At 32.0% G+C, this 18,628-nt stretch overlaps 3 protein-coding genes across 3 annotated transcripts; 1 reads left to right on the top strand and 2 right to left on the bottom strand.

Moving 5' to 3' along the window:
* Positions 1 to 859: 859 nt before the first annotated feature.
* Positions 860 to 1,279, bottom strand: LOC102666180 (heavy metal-associated isoprenylated plant protein 27-like). The gene has a single exon (XM_006591482.1). It carries the CDS (start codon positions 1,277 to 1,279, stop codon positions 860 to 862), a length of 420 nt encoding a protein of 139 aa, XP_006591545.1.
* Positions 1,280 to 3,244: 1,965 nt separating this feature from the next.
* Positions 3,245 to 3,821, bottom strand: LOC100809686 (heavy metal-associated isoprenylated plant protein 27). The gene is made up of 2 exons (XM_014763692.2): positions 3,753 to 3,821; positions 3,245 to 3,643 (listed from the first exon to the last, which is right to left on the bottom strand). Exons 1-2 carry the CDS (start codon positions 3,819 to 3,821, stop codon positions 3,245 to 3,247), a joined length of 468 nt encoding a protein of 155 aa, XP_014619178.2.
* Positions 3,822 to 8,286: 4,465 nt separating this feature from the next.
* On the top strand, positions 8,287 to 17,182 carry LOC100809289 (vacuolar protein sorting-associated protein 35A). Its single transcript, XM_003537602.5, has 21 exons — positions 8,287 to 8,531; positions 8,660 to 8,756; positions 8,870 to 8,993; positions 9,484 to 9,669; positions 10,088 to 10,175; positions 10,355 to 10,411; positions 10,521 to 10,610; positions 10,711 to 10,833; positions 11,638 to 11,772; positions 12,453 to 12,569; positions 12,885 to 13,124; positions 13,197 to 13,262; positions 13,428 to 13,517; positions 13,939 to 14,028; positions 14,634 to 14,723; positions 14,921 to 14,989; positions 15,079 to 15,159; positions 15,326 to 15,433; positions 15,519 to 15,622; positions 16,444 to 16,557; positions 16,655 to 17,182. The coding sequence occupies exons 1-21, from the start codon at positions 8,439 to 8,441 to the stop codon at positions 16,875 to 16,877; spliced, it is 2,385 nt and encodes a 794-aa protein (XP_003537650.1). The 5' UTR covers positions 8,287 to 8,438; the 3' UTR covers positions 16,878 to 17,182.
* Positions 17,183 to 18,628: the final 1,446 nt, after the last annotated feature.

Here is an 18,628-nt window from a genome sequence, read left to right as displayed (position 1 = left end):
GTTGGTCAGGATTATCTTCAACTCGATTTTTTTCATTGACATCTCAACTTTAAAACTTGAATAAAAAAAACATGATTAAGAGAGAAAATTTCATTAAGAGTGATCAGTTATTCTCAGAGAAAATAAATTATCAATAAAATTAATGAATATTTTACGTTATATTATATATAAAAAAACCCAAGGAAAAGAACCCCTAGGCCGTATGTGCTAACAATTTTGGCGTGAGACTATTAGGACAAGAATCCAAAATAACAATTTAGATCCTTCTTTTGCAGTCAATCAGCCACGTGATTTCCTTCCCTGAGAATATGCCTAAATTGCAGTTGAAGCCTTTTCTAAACTATTGGATAACAAAAGTGAGAAAATTCGACACCTTTCTGAATTCCTTAAAATAATAAGCTAGGATATATACATATTCCTTTTCGGGCGAGCATATATTTACAAAAAGCAACTTGAAGCCATTTTTTTACTTATATGACAAAATGTATATAACATTTCAGTGAAGAAAAATTTAAATAACACATGCAAAATACACACAAGTTTGATATATAACTAAGATAGTAATACTACGCAAAATGGGAACACGTACCCTTACCTTCCTCCTCTATAATCAGTTTCAACCAGGGAGAGGGAGTGAAAAGCATTCCCGACTCATATATAATAATTAAAAAAGAATAAGAGTGTGCCTAGCTTTAATATCTTCCTTTAATTTAATAACCATCTGCTTTTCAAAATCGATCATAAGTTTCATAACCAATAACGAGTTTCAACTTCAGCATTCAATAATAGAAAAAAACACGACATTCGCTCTAATGCAAACAAACTTGTGTGCAATGACAGTGATAGAATGGAAGATGGATCACATAATAGGACAAGCATTTGGACTATCCTCGCTGAAGGCAGTGGTGTAATTCGGGTCGCCTAAGAAGTTCGCACGTGGAAGCATCGAAGCTTCTTGATCGTCGTGATCATGACGCAGCACGTTGTGGACGTTCACGGGTTCGGGTTGGCTCGGTTGCGGAACGACGTCGTCTTGGACTTGGGGCACTGGCAACAGTTCAACCTTCTTGTGCGTGAGGCGTCTCAGAGCCTTCAAAACATGGTTTGGATCGACGCGGCCAATGACAGTGAGCTTGCAGTTGCCTTGCTCCTCTCGATCCACTTGCACCTGCGCCACACCCTCCATGCCTTGCACTGATTTCTTCATTTTCTCCACCTTTCTATCGCACCCTGTGCATTCGCATTGCATTCGCACCTTTATCTCCACTCTCGCCTCCATTCTCTAGAATCATCACACTCTAATTTAGTAAGTAAATATACATATACTTACAAAGAATTCTCTATTAAAGCTCTGTTGTTATTTTGCACAAAATTAAAGCTGGTGCAGTTAATAAACAAATATTGGATTATTGTCATAACAAAAAATGGATTTGAAAGCAACAAATTACATACGTATGGTGTGCTGATGCACCTCAGAAAGTGTGGTAGGGAAGAATGAATTCTCTAATACTGAGAAGAAAGGATTTGAGTAGATCAAGCATGCATGCAGTTTATATTCATTGAGATTCTGCCCATTTTTTATTATTATTAAAATTGATTTTGTATCATTTATAATTATTGTATCATTATTTCATAATAACAGAGAAGGTTAGTTTGCTATCTTTTATTTTTATTATTTAGCATATACAATATAATATCAGATCATACGATATTTGAAGAATATATATATAATTATGTTATATTTTATATACTTAGTTTCACTTTTTTTATTTCAAATATTACAATTGTCTAATTTTAGTGTAGTCTATCAAGTTCTAATTACGTTGATATGACAATTAATTATAATTAGTATCTCTGATATTGCAATTGTAAATGACTAAAAATATAATTAATTTACATTAACATACGTATTAACTAACCCGTTTGTTATCACATAAATAAAATTTATTAAATATTCATTGAAAAAAATGATGAAATGATCAAAATTATACTATTATAATTCTAGAAGAACTTAATTTGAGCAATTGAAACTCAAGAAATCAAAATTTTACAATTATAATATTAATTTAAAGATTAAAATTGTAATTAAACTTTTTTTGTAATAATAGAGGATTAATTTATTATCTTTTATATTCATTGTAATCTAACCCAAAAGGTTGGCCCATTAGAATAAGATCCCTTTGTTCTCTCACACGTATCAAAATGATCAATTTATAATAATAAAAAATCTCATTAAATACAAAATTTCCTTAGAACAACAAAAATTATACACTAGAAGTGAGATTAATATCTCATTAAGTGAATTGAAAGACATAATATTTGATAAAAAAAATATTTATTGTAATCTTTATTGTATTATTACAAGAATATTTATAAAAAACAAGTAGTATATATAATTAACATATATAATTTTTTATGTATGTTATTATATTTATTTCACTTGTACAATAATTCAAAGATAAAAATTATATTGCAAATTTTCTTTATAATATTAAAATTGTAAAACCACCATCCTATATTTGAAATTGAAGAGAATAATTCAACTAAATATTTCATCGAATAATAGGTAACGATTTTTTTTATAAATATATTTGCGTACACATAATATGAGATATATTAATAATTAATAATAACGAATATGTTATTACATTTAGTAATTATTAGCCTTTATATGTCATTGGATTTAACTGAAGCTTAAAATAATTTTTTTTATGTTTTATTTAATGTTTGAGTGGTGAAAATTATATTTTCTTTTAAATTATTATTTGATTAATTTGTACATATTGTTATCTTATAATTTTTTAATATATTATGTTGCATTTTTCAGTATTTTTCTTATTATTTCTTATATTATTTAGACTTTTTAACAATATTTATTTTTCTTAGAAATATAAACTCTGTTATTTTTTATTACATTATTCAGTTCAAGGACCGGTCTATTGGCGGGCAGGTTAATTAAATGAGCTGGGAGCGGATAAACAAAAAATGAAATTGATATACAAATTAACAAGTCAATCCATCGAAAACAGAGAACAATAATTAATACTCCATCATAACCATTAGCAAGATTCAACATTCATTGACTTAAAATGAATATATAATATGTGATTAAGGTTGTGTTCGTTTGAAAAGAGAAAGAAAAAAAACAGTAAAATAGTGGATAATGGATTTATACTTTTATATTTTACTTAAATTTAAAAGTTAAATCTTAATTAAATATATTTTTGGATTTAGCAAATAGACTTTACATGATAGAGCAAGCATTTGGGTTGTCATGGTTGAAAGGTGTGGCATAATTGAGGTCCTGGAAGAAGCTTGCATGGGCAAGAGTGGGTGGTTCTGTATCATGCTTAGGCTGCAGCACGTAGGGTTGAGGTGCATAAGCGTACGGAACGACGTAGGGTTCATCGGCCATGGCCCAGAACTCAGATTCCTTCCACGCGCGGCGCCTCACACGCTCCAAAACCTCGTTTGGATCCACATAGCCTGTGACGGTGAGCTTCCCCTGCTCTAAATCCACTTCCACTTCCCTCACGCCCTCCATGTTTTTCACTGATCTCTTCACCTTTCTCTTGCACCCTTTGCACTGACAATACATATTCATCATCATTATCTCCACTGTCGCTAATCCAATCTCCACTGTCTATATCATCATCACTCTAATTAAATTAGTCACCACCAAACAAACAAGTAATTCTCATCCCTAAATATTTGCTTTGAAAGCAACAAATGAGCTAGAAAGCACTTTTTACCTCAAGTTCCTCGTGCCAACAACCTTGCCAGCATCGAACGAGCCCCGAAATGATATTCTGGACACCCATTAGCGTAACAGAATGAGACAAAAGTGTTTTTCATTTCACTTTCCTGTGAGCAGCAGCAATATATATGTACATGCAAACAAATCTCAACAAAATATTAAAAACAGGAAACAAAATCCCAAGATCAGGAAACTATACAAAACATTCCTGATTTATTACAATATATTAAATGAGTTGCAACCTCATTTTCTTTTTACGTTCTGTATTATATCAATTTTAATCAATCTGAATAATGTATCCACTAGTTTTGGATTAATGTAATTTTTTTTGTAGATAAGATTATGTTATGCAAAATAAACTTTCAATATTATAATAGTGATTTTTTAAAAAAAAATTATCGAACTAAAAGTTATTAAAATATATAATATAAATCCGTGGCTGCTGGCCTCATTTCAAAAAAATTATTTTCTACATATATTTCTGAAATATTATTTTAATTTAAACTATTTAATAATAAATTTTATTATATGAATTTGTTAATAAGATCACGATTTAAAAATATACACACACATAAATATTGTTATAGATTATTTGAGAAGTTTTGTTTTTCATTTCATATGTTATAAGAAAAAATAGTTTATACTTTCTTTAAAATCAAATAGAAATGAATTTAAAGTGAATATAGATATTAAATTTAGTCTAAATAGTATGATTCATAAAAAGACTTTTTGATCAAAATAATAGGGATGACATCACACATTTAGTTAAAGATTGATGGTCATTTTAGTTTTTTTTTTTTTTTTTGATTATGATATAGTATGAAATTGTTCCTATCACAGTGATGACAAACATTCATCAAACTTTAAATGCACAAATATTCTGTCAACATGGTTCAAATCCAAAATCACTTGATTAAGAGAGACAAATCATTATCACTTGTGTTAATCATTGTTATCAAATAAATTTATTTATTTTTATTTATAATTTATTTGAAAAAAAAAATACAATCACTTTAAACTGTTTTATTTTACCCCCAATATTTAAGAATTGCAAAGCAGAATAAACTATAAAAAAATTATAAATCTTAAAACAAACTTAGATTTCAGTGTGCATTAATTTTATATTAGTGGTTTGGGGTTCTTTTTCCTCTTAATTGAAGGTAATAAAAAAAATACTACCAAAAGAAAGCAATGCTCTATTAGAAGTATTGAAGTGTACTAAAAAATTGATTATTTCTAAATACATGTAATGTTTATTAAAAATCAAATTTAAATTTTTATATTCAATTTGATATCAACTATATTGCAAGAGTGATTGAATGAATGATTGCAGTTGTACGTTGAAAATTGTCAATTATTAAATTTTAATTAACATTTAAAAAAAGAATAAAATGAAAATTTATAGTTTATATTACGGTAAGCCTCAAAATATAAAGTTCTCTACGACCTTAGAAGTTTTAGACATGATCCTGACTAGTTACATTTATTAAAATATATAGTATAATAATAGTTACATATCAAAATATACAATGAAATAGGTCTGTATAAACTTATAAACTATAACGGTATAATTTGATGTGGAAGATTAACTTATTCTAATAATAATTTTTTAGAATCCCTCATCTAATTTGATTTTGATTTTATATATATATATATATATATACTAAGTGTGCAGGATGTAAGAGACCCCTTGTAATAATACATATATGCCGACAACATGAATATAATTGGTTTGGTTGAGTGAAGTGTACGGGTGTTATAAACCTGTATTATTATGTAATTTGCATATGTACTTATTGTTTTAGTGGCCAATTTTTTTTTACCATTTATAATTTTGGTTATTAAATTATTTGGCAGATTAATGTTTTGGATTTTTTTCCTGTCAAATAATTTTTGTTTTTTGTCTGTCAAGTGACGATGTAAGGTTTTTTTTATTGTTCTTATTTTATTACTTTTTGGTGATTAAAAATTATAGAAAAATTGTTTGTGTAACTTTTTTGAAAGGTCCTATACATATTTTAGTGAAAAAAAGTTGTCAGAAATTGTTATATCCTAAAAGTCATTTTTTAAAATAAATTACTTCCACATGAATATTTCTCTTTTAAAATTGATTGAGGAATTTTGTAAATCACATGATTTTGAAAGAAAAAAACATGCTTAAACTTGTATTTTCATTCAAAAACGATTAAGTAATTGCAAAAAGATGATCCCCAAAACCTTCAAAAAAGACATTTTTTAAAAAAATCAATTACTTTCACATGGATAATTTTTTTTTTCAAAATTGATTGAGGAATTTGGTAGATTACATGATTTTGAGCAAAACACAAAAGGTTCTTCTTGGTTTCCTGATATTTCCCTCACTGCTCAACGATTTGCAAAACAAAATGGAGGGTTTTTCTTCCTCTAATTAGGATGATTAGAATGCATGCTCACACCTCCTCCTGTTTCGTTGCTTGAATCAAGTTGAATCTTCCCCATGAAGAATTGAAAAGGCCCAAATGACATGAACAGTAACACGAACCCACATGACATTGTTCTGAGTCAGATTTGATTGGTGTTGTTTGCCAAGCTTTTCCAAGAGTAGGAGCTCGTTGTCAAAATGTGTGGGAACAGTAGTGTGGTGGTGGAATAATGACGTCGTGTTATCTCAGTCATATAAAATTTGACTAAATTATGAAAATCATGTTTCGATATACTTGTCTTAAGAGGATTAGAATAATCATTTCAAAAGCAACCCTATTATGGTCTAAATTTTGAGAAATTGATTATATAATTGAAGAGAGTTATTTCGATTGAGATTGATGATTTTAATAATTTCATTAAGGTGTGTAAGATTGGAAAGCGCTTAAAAACGAAATCTTTTTTGGTAATTGAAGTGTCAATTGATGTGATTGCGGAAAAGTTATACGAAGATAGTTAGTAGTGTTAGATTAATGTATTTAGGAATATTGATTTACACATATCGAAATTATATAATTCAACCGTTAGTATTAGAAATTTATAAATTATTAGTTGTCAATTTTCTTGGGGTTGAAACACTATCACTTAATTCTTCAAATACCAACAATGTCTACCATCGAACATTAGCTACAAGTTCAGCAAGTCATCGTATATGTATTTAATTTTCATTTTTTATTAATTCATGTTTATTCATTTTATTGCACATTTCTAAATCCTTTAATTTTTTCAATCTCCATTTCTTCTCAAACTTTTACTTATTCAATCCCTATTTTTTTTATTATTATTGAAATTATTATAAAACTAATCATTAAATCGAAAACATTTTTATCAAAGTTTCCTTATTATCTTGTAAACTACGATATTATTGTAATAAAAATGGATATATTTATCAAAGTTATAGTTGTGATTTGCATTAAGTACTAAACAATTCTTTGATGAGTTGAAAACTATCAACTTATGTTTTTAATAAAAAAAACTTATAATTGAGAATGAATTCTATGTTTTATCTTTAAACATTTATTTGTTAATAAAATTATTTAACAAAAAAATCTTTGTTGTTTCAAAAATATTTTTTTCTTTCGAATAATTAATACAATTTTCATGATTAACATGCTCTTGATGTATCATTTATGTTGAAGAACATAAAAGGGAGTGGAGCTTAAATGGTGTCATTTGTTTAATCATTTTCCAAGATGATGTGAGGAAACTTTGGTGGTGGTGGTTTATGGCCATGCATGGTGACAAAAGAGGATATGATGCAGTAGAGTTTGAGACTTGTTGCAACAACAAAAGGAAAAGCATGCAATAGTGGTTTGGAGTTATCCTTGTTGGTGGTGGTGATAAGGAGAATGATGGTGGTATCATTGGTGACAAGAAGGGATTCATTTGTGGCAAATGTGTAGATCAAGAAAGGAAAATAAAAGGGACAAATAAATAATATGATGTTAAAGGTGCATCTTAATATAACATAAGTCTAAAATTAATATAATGGCTAAAAGATATAGTGCACTATAGGTGGTTCATGTAAAATTCGTCATATAAATTATATCATAATTTAAATTTATAATAAATAAATGTTTTTAATATATTAAATTATATTTTAGATTTATGATAAATAATTTACAATAAAATATATAATATTTTTTTAATTATACGTGTATATATATTTTGAAATATTGAAATTGGATTTTGAAATAATAATGGAAAAGATGGATCCAAAGATATAAGATGTTAAAAAATATCTAACAACATTCTCATTAAAAAAAAGAAAATTATGAACATTTATTGTTGATAAATGACACATTGTCACCTAAAGACTAAAACCACCAATAATTATTCTGAGAAATGTTAGCAATATATTTTTTAATATTTTTTTAAACTCATTTTTTATTATTGATTGAATCTCTAATAAATTTGACCACTCCGCTTAACTAATGATCTCATGAAAAAAAAAAAGTACTAGTAAGTAGTAATGGAGAATCTTGGAGGAGAATAATTAGAAAAGTAGATAATTAGGATATTGATGGAAAAGTAGATGAGAAACAAGGGTATGTGAAGCAGAGTGAAAACATAACTAATAGTAATAGGGGGGTGAAAGTGAAAGAGGAGGCATATTCTCCCTTCAAAATTACGTACATCCCAAGCGGAGACCAGCACGAAGAACAAAACTAGCTCGGTTGGACCAATTCGAAGCGAACTTAGACGGAGAGAGTGACAGAGAATGATGTTGGACGGAACCGAAGACGAAGAGAAGTTTCTCGCCGCCGGAATCGCCGGCCTTCAGCAGAATTCCTTCTACATGCACCGTGCATTGGTAACTCCTCCTCCGTTAAACCCTAACCTCTCTCTTCCTTCTATTCCACGCATCCACGATCACACTAATTTTTCAGATTCGCCTTCCAAATTCCTAATTGATTCGGATCCAATTTCGATTCGTCGCAGGACTCGAACAATCTCAGGGATGCTTTGAAGTATTCGGCTCAGATGCTCTCCGAGCTCAGGACTTCCAAGCTTTCTCCTCACAAGTACTACGAACTATGTCAGTTCCTTTCTCAGATCCACCGTTATCTTGTTTTTCGTTGGATCCTGTAACTGTTTCTGCAATTACGATTGTTAATTTGCGTCTTTCTCTCGCTGAATTCGTTGTTTCAGACATGCGCGCCTTTGATCAGTTAAGGAAGCTGGAGACGTTCTTTGAGGAAGAGACTCGTCGCGGTTGCTCCATTATTGATCTTTATGAACTCGTCCAGCACGCCGGCAACATTTTGCCCCGATTGTAAGTGGCAAGTGTTGCGGAATCCGTTTTTCTTCTCATATTATTTGTTGATTATGCGTCGTTCATGATAGGAAACTTTTGCCGACTGTTCTATTAAAAATAATAAATATGTTTTTGTACCAATAGTTAGTGGGTTGTGTGTCTGTTAAGCTTGTTTCTAAATTCTGATTTAAATGATTTTATTTTATATTTGCAAGTGGAGCGATGCACAATCTTGTTGATATTATTATTTCCTGCTAATGGTGCATCATTGAGATTGATATTTATTATTTCATCATGACTGGTGGTGAAAAATACTTGGCTTGCTTAAAAACCAATTGCGCGTAACTTTTCTCACTGATGCCTTGGCATATGGTTTTGTGGTTCCGAACCTCGTTCGCACTAATTTTTAGTGAGAAGGGTTTAATGTTCTGAAGTTTTGCCGTGCTTAAGTTTTCATTCTTTCATGTTTAATATGCTTGTGAGCTGTTAATATTATGATTGCAATCAGGTACCTCCTCTGTACAGTAGGATCAGTATACATCAAATCCAAGGAAGCTCCTGCAAAGGATGTTCTTAAGGATCTTGTGGAGATGTGCCGTGGCATTCAGCACCCTGTTCGCGGACTCTTTCTCAGAAGTTACCTTTCTCAAGTTAGCAGGGACAAATTGCCAGATATTGGTTCAGAGTACGAAGGGTGAGTAATTTTTTGCCCTCTGCTCCTTTCATAGGCAAGATTATTCCTCTTTGAGGTTTCTTAGTTGAGTCTGATTTGAGGTTTCAATGAACTGAGCCAGTAGTAGTGAACATTTGGAACATAATTGATGGCACACTAAGCATCACCATTTCTCTATCTGGACCACCAACCACACTATCATCTCACTGCAACTTTGCAATGTTAATGCATGATGTCAACTCTTGCCGTCTTTAGAATATTGGATCCTCCTTCTTTGTTTCCTTTTTTTAATGATTCGTCTTTTGTTTCTTCTGTCTTTGAGTCTTTCTGATTCACTCTCTGATGTATCTGTCTTGAATATGGGGCAGTGGCAATTATTTTAAAGCTGCACCAATTGGAAATTAACTTGATGTGTGAATGCCTATTTTGACAACTGTAGGGATGCAGATACTGTAGCAGATGCTGTAGAGTTCGTGCTCCAAAATTTCACTGAAATGAACAAACTTTGGGTGCGAATGCAACATCAGGTTGGTTGAGTTGTCTGCACATCATTACAGCACGCATGTTCAGACATGCATGTCGTCACAATAGTTGCACATCATGAGGGCATGATTTCTGGTCATGCAGGTGTAGTAATGCATGTGAATCTTTCATACTCTTAGCTGACCCTGAGTTGAGGCTTGCTGTCGGGCTTTCTGGTCTGCAGGGGCCTGCCCGGGAGAAGGAGAAACGGGAAAAGGAAAGGAGCGAGTTGCGCGATCTTGTAATACCTGAAGCTTGTTACTGGTTTGCTTCTCTGCAATGGGGTTGTATAAATGATGAAATGCTTATAGAAGGCTTTTCTTGCTTTTTTGTCCTTGATACATAATTAGGTTGGCAAGAATCTTCATGTTCTCAGTCAGATAGAGGGTGTTGACCTAGATATGTACAAAGATGTTGTGCTTCCCAGAGTACTGGAGCAGGTCTAATTGCTTTATTGTTTCTATTTCTAATCATCAAAGACATGGTTAACTTTCTAACCATAAAAAAAAACGATTCCTTTTCCTCAATTATCATGGGCAGGTTGTGAATTGCAAAGATGAGTTAGCTCAGTTCTACTTGATGGATTGTATAATTCAAGTCTTCCCTGATGAGTATCACTTGCAAACTCTTGATGTTTTGTTGGGTGCTTACCCCCAACTTCAGGTCAGTGAACTTGCACATTTTTTTGTATTACTTCTGGAGGATGCCTTAATGTATATATGTTTTTTCTCACTCCGAAACATGAAAGTTCAGGTTAGTGAACTTGCACAGTTTTGTTTTACTAATATAGTAATATTATATTTTATTGTGAAAAAGCACAAATAAAATATAGAAGATATTTATCAAACAATTCTGAAAAATAGAGAAAGTAGACTCCTACATAGTAATAAGCAATTAGCACATCGTCTGAGTTATCAAACTATTTCCCAACTTTCTGTCGGCTGTAATAGCAGGAAAGATAGAATTTGAGGAGGGGATGTATTTGGCGTTTCCAAAATTTTCCTATAGAATATGATTTTAAGTTGAAACCTGCATTAATTAATTATAAGTTTGTGCCTGTCCATACGTAATAGATGAAAGCCAGCCTACCTATATTTTGTTGCATTTATTTGTAGATAATGCTACACTCACTGATCCATTTTATATTATATTCTATTTTTGAGATTTATTATTTTCTGATTCATGCTACTGAGGTACTAATAATTTGCTTAAATAAAATAGTTTCTGCATTCTGAGTTCTAGTTGGTGCTCATACTTTGGACAATAGGCCTCGCCTGTCAGGGAAACCAATCTATGTTGAATGCCATGGTTTTATTAGTTGAGCACATGCTTGACAGTAGCTATTGTATACTTTGCTTAGAACTATAAAAATTGCATCCAAAATATCTAGACAGTTTTATGCTGCAAATCCAGTAGGTATCGACACTCACTAGCTTTCTGTCTTTTTCCCCCCACCATATTTTTCAGCCATCTGTGGACATCAAGACAGTACTGTCCCAGTTAATGGAAAGGCTTTCAAATTATGCTGCTTCAAGTGCAGACGTGTTGCCAGAGTTTTTACAAGTGGAAGCATTTTCCAAATTAAGCAATGCCATTGGCAAGGTATTTTCCCCCCCCATTTGTTTTTTCTTGGATAATCTATTCAGGTAGCACAAGCATATGTATCTCTCTACTGCTTGCTGCCTTAAAGTCAATAGGCTGTCATGGTTTGTCTAATTTTGTGGCCAGCATGATTTAACCTGTAGCAGTGAATAGCGAAGTGGCGTTTGACAGCTGGGGGATTCAAATAGCAGAGCAGTTTTCAATTGTGGCCATCGTGGCTGCAATAGCCTTTTTTGCGAGTTATAGTGGCGCTACCATGATATAGCCTTCAAAAACCCTTTTTTACTGTGTGCTAGGTCTCTCAGATGCTTTAGTTGGATAGCAGGATAGCTGCTGTTGTGAATTTTTTTATATACTTTTTCAAATGTATATTATATAGTATATACATAAAGTCTCTGCTTATTTTTAATCTTGGTTCTTCCTCTTTCTTTTTATGTTCTGTTTATCTTCAAATATTTCTCTCATAACTGGTCACTTTCAGTGTTGGATTATGAACCTTGTGAATTGTCATTTTCATTTGCCACTTGAATATTGAATGTCTAATTTTTCATACTTTTGATTTGGATGTCCTTAAAGAGAGAAATGTACTTCTTTACATCCTTCTCATTTTATGCATGATACAATGTTATTGTTGTTATGCTCATGGGTTGTGAAATATGATGTCTTCAATTGTTATGCAGGTGATAGAGGCACAGCCTGACATGCCCACTGTTGGAGTTGTAACTTTATATTCGTCCCTTCTCACCTTCACTCTTCATGTCCACCCTGATCGACTTGATTATGCAGATCAAGTTTTGGTATGTTTCATTTCAAACTGTTTGCTTTGTGCATTTTCATGTTAACTTTTTGATTCATACAATTAAGCTTACCTGAATGTAGCCATTGGCATTGTTTTATTTTTATCTCTTTACTCATGGATGGTGATAAACCAATACTTCCTTTCAATCAAAGACACAGTTTTGGTAGAATTTTATGTATCTGAAAATAGTTGTTGCATTTAATGGATGTACATTTTGATTGAATTTATAGCAACAGTAGTTCTTTTAATGTAAGGAAGCAAACTTATTCCTGTGTTTTGTAAGACCTCTGCTCTAACTGTATATGCATGTTAGGGAGCATGTGTGAAAAAACTCTCTGGCAAGGGGAAAATTGAGGACAACAGGGCAACTAAGCAGATTGTTGCTCTATTAAGTGCTCCGCTAGAGAAATATAATGATATTATGATTGCATTGAAGCTTTCAAATTATCCTCGCGTAATAGAATACGTTGATATTCGAACTACTAAGGTCATGGCAACTGTCATTATTCAAAGCATTATGAAAAACGGAACACGCATTTCTACTTCAGAAAAGGTATGTTATATCTTACTTGTGTGCTTTTTGGTGTAAGTTCTTATTATAACATAACATGATTTGCTTGTGTAGGTTGAAGCATTGTTTGAACTGATAAAGGGGCTTATCAAGGATTCTGATGGGATCCCTAATGATGAGGTCATTTTAGTACCATGACTAGTCTCATTTGTCTATTTTTACAATGCCTATTTGACTTCTCCCATTAATGTCACTTATGTTCTTATAAATGTAAGACAAAATAATACTTATTTTTGTGATCCATTCTCCTTGCATTATACTTATTTTTTTCCCTCTCCCCTTTAGCTGGATGAAGATGATTTCAAAGAGGAGCAGAACTCTGTTTCCCGTCTAATCCAGATGCTTTATAATGATGATCCAGAAGAAATGTTTAAGGTGAACTGCTTATATCCATGTGCTATGATGATGATAAAAACTTTTTTGTTTTGTACTTGTTTTTCTGCTGGAAATTTTCTCTTTCTAACACCAATTAATAATTTGCTGACTCCATTTTTTACTTACTAGTACTTCTGCACTGAAGCTGCACATGAATTTTACCCAGGAAAATATTAGAAATAAATATTTCTCAAGCACTAAACTGAAGTTAGTGTTAACTTGGGATATTGCTTTAACATTTTAATTGGTCATGGACTCCTGTAAATAAGAATGCTTATTTGTGATTATAATGTTTCTAACTCGAGGCAATGATGTTTGATATGTTACCTATGACTGCAAACTACATTGTTGGTAGGGGTTATGCTGTATTTTATGAGTTCAACCTTTAATTTGTGCATAATTTTCATCCACTAAATTGCAGATCATTGATACTGTGAGGAAGCACATACTGACTGGAGGACCAAAACGTCTGCCTTTCACTGTTCCACCTCTTGTTTTTTCTTCTTTAAAGGTTTGGCAGACCTTTTTGATTAGTTGCCTGCTTTTACAGTGTGCTGTTTTGCTTTGTTGCTTACATCATGATGAATTGATATTTGATAGTGCTGGAAGCTAAAGCATAGGTTGAGACCAAATCAATTCAGCATTTTCACTTGGTTTTGATGTTTAAGTTGATTGAAATATTTCATTGACTCTACTATGTAATAATTGATTTGGAATTGGATTTTAGATTACTTAACATGATGCTAAGCCTTCTGATTTCATGCTAGAAGTTTGATAAATGACGCAACTGGGTTAGTAAGTTGAAAATTTCCCCCATTGTATTGTATGGAAATTGTCTTTATATTTCCAGCTGGCAGGAGTTATATTGGGAGCTCCATTTCTCATTGAGATAAAGTGGCACAGCCATAATATCTAAATCAAAGCCAAAATGCCAAGACATGTATTACCTTTTACTTCATGCTTTCTTGATGCTGTTGTTCCCTGTGACCCTTTTTTATCTTGCATGAAAATGAAAATGGCTGTCTGCTACTACACTGTTCAGTTATTCTTTTTTTTTTTTTTTAATAAAGTAAAATAGTAGAGTTTATGCAGTGTATTTTACTTTACCATCTACAGTTGGTCAGACAGTTGCAAGGTCAAGAAGAAAATCCATTTGGAGATGATGCATCAACAACACCAAAGAAAATTTTTCAGCTTTTAAATCAGGTAATTTTCTCCCCTTGATAACCGATGTGGGTTTATTTTTTAACGGTGATTTATGCCGACATAATTCTGTATAAATGATGATTGAATATTTAATAATATGGAGGCGGTGAAGATTTGTTGGTACGGTAACTGATAATCTAAACAGTTATGTATAGTTAATTGGTTGATTTATTTGATGGTGTCTTGTCTTTTCTCAGACCATCGAGACTTTGTCAGGTGTCCTGGCGCCAGAATTAGCATTGCAGTTGTACTTGCAATGTGCTGAGGTACTTGAATATATTTGGTTGTTAGTGCATCAAAATGATATTTCCTAACTATATTTGCTGATTTTATTGTTTCTTTTTCTTGCATTAAGGCTGCAAATGACTGTGAATTGGAGCCTGTTGCTTATGAATTTTTCACCCAAGCTTATATTCTATATGAAGAAGAAATTTCTGTAAGTACTCCCTACTAGTTTTGTGCTTCCCTCCCTTCCCAAAAAAACAATCCTGTTATTTTCATGGGATTGAAGGTGAGTACTGAGTTTGGAGGAGGAATGTTTATGTTGACAAAATTTATGGTTTAGCCATTCTCAACTATGCATTTTGTGTTTCTTATACTAGGATTCCAGAGCACAGATCACAGCTATCCATTTAATAATAGGGACTCTTCAAAGGATGCACGTCTTTGGTGTTGAAAACAGGGATACTTTAACCCACAAGGCCACAGGGGTAATTATTGAATTTCATCATTTACGTAGTGCTCAATATATATTTTTCTACTGAATCCTCATTTTTGTGCTTTCTCATTGGACAGTATTCAGCAAAGCTTTTAAAGAAGCCAGATCAATGCAGAGCTGTGTATGCATGCTCACATCTGTTTTGGGTTGATGATCATGATAACATGAAAGATGGAGAGAGGTTTGTTTCCGTTGACATGACTTTTATGAGATTTTAGACTTCTATGGAATGCTTGTTTCTTTGCAGTGCTATGCTTGTTTCTTTGCAGTAGCTTGTAAGATTGTTCAGGGTTTTTTGTGGTTTTGGTTGAACAGAAGTAGTTGGTGAATTTTAATTGTTTGCATGTCCAAAAAGTCCATTGCTGTTTCTAGAACTATGAGATACATATGTAAGTATGTAACTATCTAGTATCTCGTGCATAGTACGTGTATTTATTTGTAAATACACGTGAAATGTGAAAAATATTTAAGAAAAGATTGTTTTATTGGTTAGAAGGTTATTGGAACTTCCAAATTTTAAAAATGAGTTTAATTGATAAATTGCAAATATTTCAGTATACTTGATGTTGATTGAAGAAATTCGAGCATTGATTAAAATAATTGAGAAAACTAAAAAACATCTCCGATTGGATAACTAATTAAAGAGACAAGAAATATTGATATAAAAACTCATAATACATGTTATAAAATGAAGACGTGTGGCTGCATAATTGAGTACATATAAAGGATATCTTGTTTTCAAGATTGAAGAGTTGAATGTATAAGAGTGTATTAGAGGAGAGTAAGAATGATTTTGTCCAATGCTGCCCTCTCTTAAGGGAGTGAACATAATTACATTGACTCTGAAGAACATTACAAGTTGGAAAAGCAGGGTGGGGAAAGAAAAAATAGATGGGGGATATGTTTCGTAATATTTGAAAAGGAATTTGAGAATTTATTTCTTACTTTATGTTATCATGATTCTTGCTGTTTTTGTTATATTCATTTTTATTTTTGAACCAGGGTCCTATTATGTCTTAAGCGGGCTTTAAGAATTGCAAATGCAGCCCAACAAATGGCAAATGCAGCACGAGGTAGCACCGGATCAGTAATGCTCTTCATTGAGATATTGAACAAGTAAGATTAACGTCCATAATCTTATGTCAGCACTGTTCTTCTTTGCTTCGCAACAGTGTAAAATGGAATAATGATGATGTGTGTATTTTTTTTCTAGGTATCTTTACTTCTTTGAGAAGGGAAACCTACAAGTCACCGTTGCGGCTATCCAGGGCTTAATTGAGTTAATTATGAATGAAATGCAGAGCGACACCACAACTCCAGATCCAGCTGCCAATGCTTTCTTAGCCAGTACTATGCGGTATATAGAGTTCCAAAAACAAAAAGGCGGTGCGGTAGGTGAGAAGTATGAAGCCATCAAGGTTTCACATGCTGGATAACTGATACCCTTGATGTTGTCATGTTAGATTTTGAAGCAATTTGTTCTTGGGCTGGTCCAGCTACTGTTTTCAATTGTCTTTAGATTCCAAACTGAAGAACCACTTCCTGATATGTGCCCACAGCAAAAGTACACTCGCTCATTGAGTTAGGACTCCGATTCACTCTGTAACTAATGAAACTGAGCCACCATTAAACATTGCTAGATCTTTTCTTCTTCTTCCAATTTTACATCAGTTTAGAGAAATTACTTGTAGTACAGTTGCTATATTTAAATTCTTAAAGTGTGCACAAAGGTTTAGACGGACTTGTCGATTTCCAGTGGAGTCTATAGTCAGACTATAAGAGTGTGTTTTAAACTGTTGTTTTTTAATTTTGAAAATTGAAAAAAGATTTGAAGTTATTCTTATCAATCTATTTTTTTTATAATAATTCTTTTTTAAAAAAGTAGTTCTTAATCATTTTTCCCTTTTTTGATAGAATTATCTCATTAAGGAGTGCTTTTTTTCTTTTCTTTTTTTCATTTGCCTAGTTCGTTAGTATGGATTATTAGTACATTGATAGGCGGGAATGGAATGTTGGATATTTTTGGATGCTATCTAGACGTAGCGTTGCCATACCGGTACTTCTGCCTTGTATATTTTTTTTAGTTAATTTCTTTAAATAATAAATAATTGAGGGGGTAGAAAAATGGTTACATACATGCTTTCAAATGTAAGACAATAACATGTAAGAAATTGAGACAGATATGAACGCAAATTAAGACCTATGTAAATACGTTGGTTAAAAACTATAAAAAAAAATGGGTTGAGTACTGCAGCTGCTTATGTTTTTAAAAGCTGGGTTAGTATATTTTCAAAAGGATAAAGCACGACGGGTTTAATGGTGATGCATAGCCCGTTTTCTCAAACATGGTTAGTAATGTTTCGCTTCGTATTCTGTCTGAGTAGGGTAATCCACAAGCGTATCTGCTTCATGTTTCTGGTCTCTAACAAGAATAATTCATAGGAATTTGGTTGCTTCATGTTTTTCTTCAAAATTGTAGTTTAATAATTTTCTAATACTAGACGTTACGTGTTGCGATCATCGTAACCAGTCTCATTTGAAATGGGTTCATTGAAAATTCTGGTTCTCACTTCATGTACTAATTTAGATGTGATTCTCACTTTCTCATGCAGCATAAACCATAACAGAAAGCAAAATCCATTCTCGGTCTGTGAAGTTAAATTCATTATTATACATAAACCAAAAAGGACTTGATTTTTCGTAACATCAATAATTTTCCTTTGCATATTACGATATTACCAGTGTGGATAAAAAAGTCACGTGGTTTGACTTTGTATGAATTTTATATAAATTGACTAGCAAAGATTCATAAATCATAACCCACTAAAAATATCTTTTAATAAAGACAGGTCAACGCCCAGAGATTAGCACTACACCCAAAAAAGATGTAGGCACCCGTCATAAAAAAAAGTGAATGAAGAAAAAACTTTATATGACCAAATGGGCTATATATTAAAATTTACATTTATTATTTTTTATAATAATTATTTTTAATCAATACTAATTTTTAATAGTTAACCCAATAAAATTATTTTATCCCGTGAGTATATTACCATTAAAATCAAACTTTTTGTTTAGTAGTATTTGTCGTTCGTTTTTCAAGAAACTTGGGATTAGTCATGGAGACAACGTGAATAAAAATAATGTGAAGAAACGAAGAAACTGCTTCAGCCTAACTCTTCTATCC

This window comes from Glycine max, chromosome 11, assembly GCF_000004515.6.
Source record: "Glycine max cultivar Williams 82 chromosome 11, Glycine_max_v4.0, whole genome shotgun sequence".
Classification (NCBI taxonomy): domain Eukaryota; kingdom Viridiplantae; phylum Streptophyta; class Magnoliopsida; order Fabales; family Fabaceae; genus Glycine; species Glycine max.
Note: the sequence above shows the minus strand (reverse complement) of the source record. Positions and strands in the feature narration are given on the sequence as shown.

Excerpts from the sequence above, each read along its gene's own strand:
- LOC100809289 (XM_003537602.5), top strand. The coding sequence starts at position 8,439 with ATGATGTTGGACGGAACCGAAGACGAAGAGAAGTTTCTCGCCGCCGGA. Across the intron at positions 10,611-10,710 it reads TTCCCAGAGTACTGGAGCAG|GTTGTGAATTGCAAAGATGA; the intron begins GTCTAATTGCTT and ends TATCATGGGCAG. Across the intron at positions 13,125-13,196 it reads GCATTTCTACTTCAGAAAAG|GTTGAAGCATTGTTTGAACT; the intron begins GTATGTTATATC and ends TTGCTTGTGTAG.
- LOC102666180 (XM_006591482.1), bottom strand. The coding sequence starts at position 1,279 with ATGGAGGCGAGAGTGGAGATAAAGGTGCGAATGCAATGCGAATGCACA.
- LOC100809686 (XM_014763692.2), bottom strand. The coding sequence starts at position 3,821 with ATGGGTGTCCAGAATATCATTTCGGGGCTCGTTCGATGCTGGCAAGGT. Across the intron at positions 3,644-3,752 it reads GTTGGCACGAGGAACTTGAG|ACAGTGGAGATTGGATTAGC; the intron begins GTAAAAAGTGCT and ends ATGATGATATAG.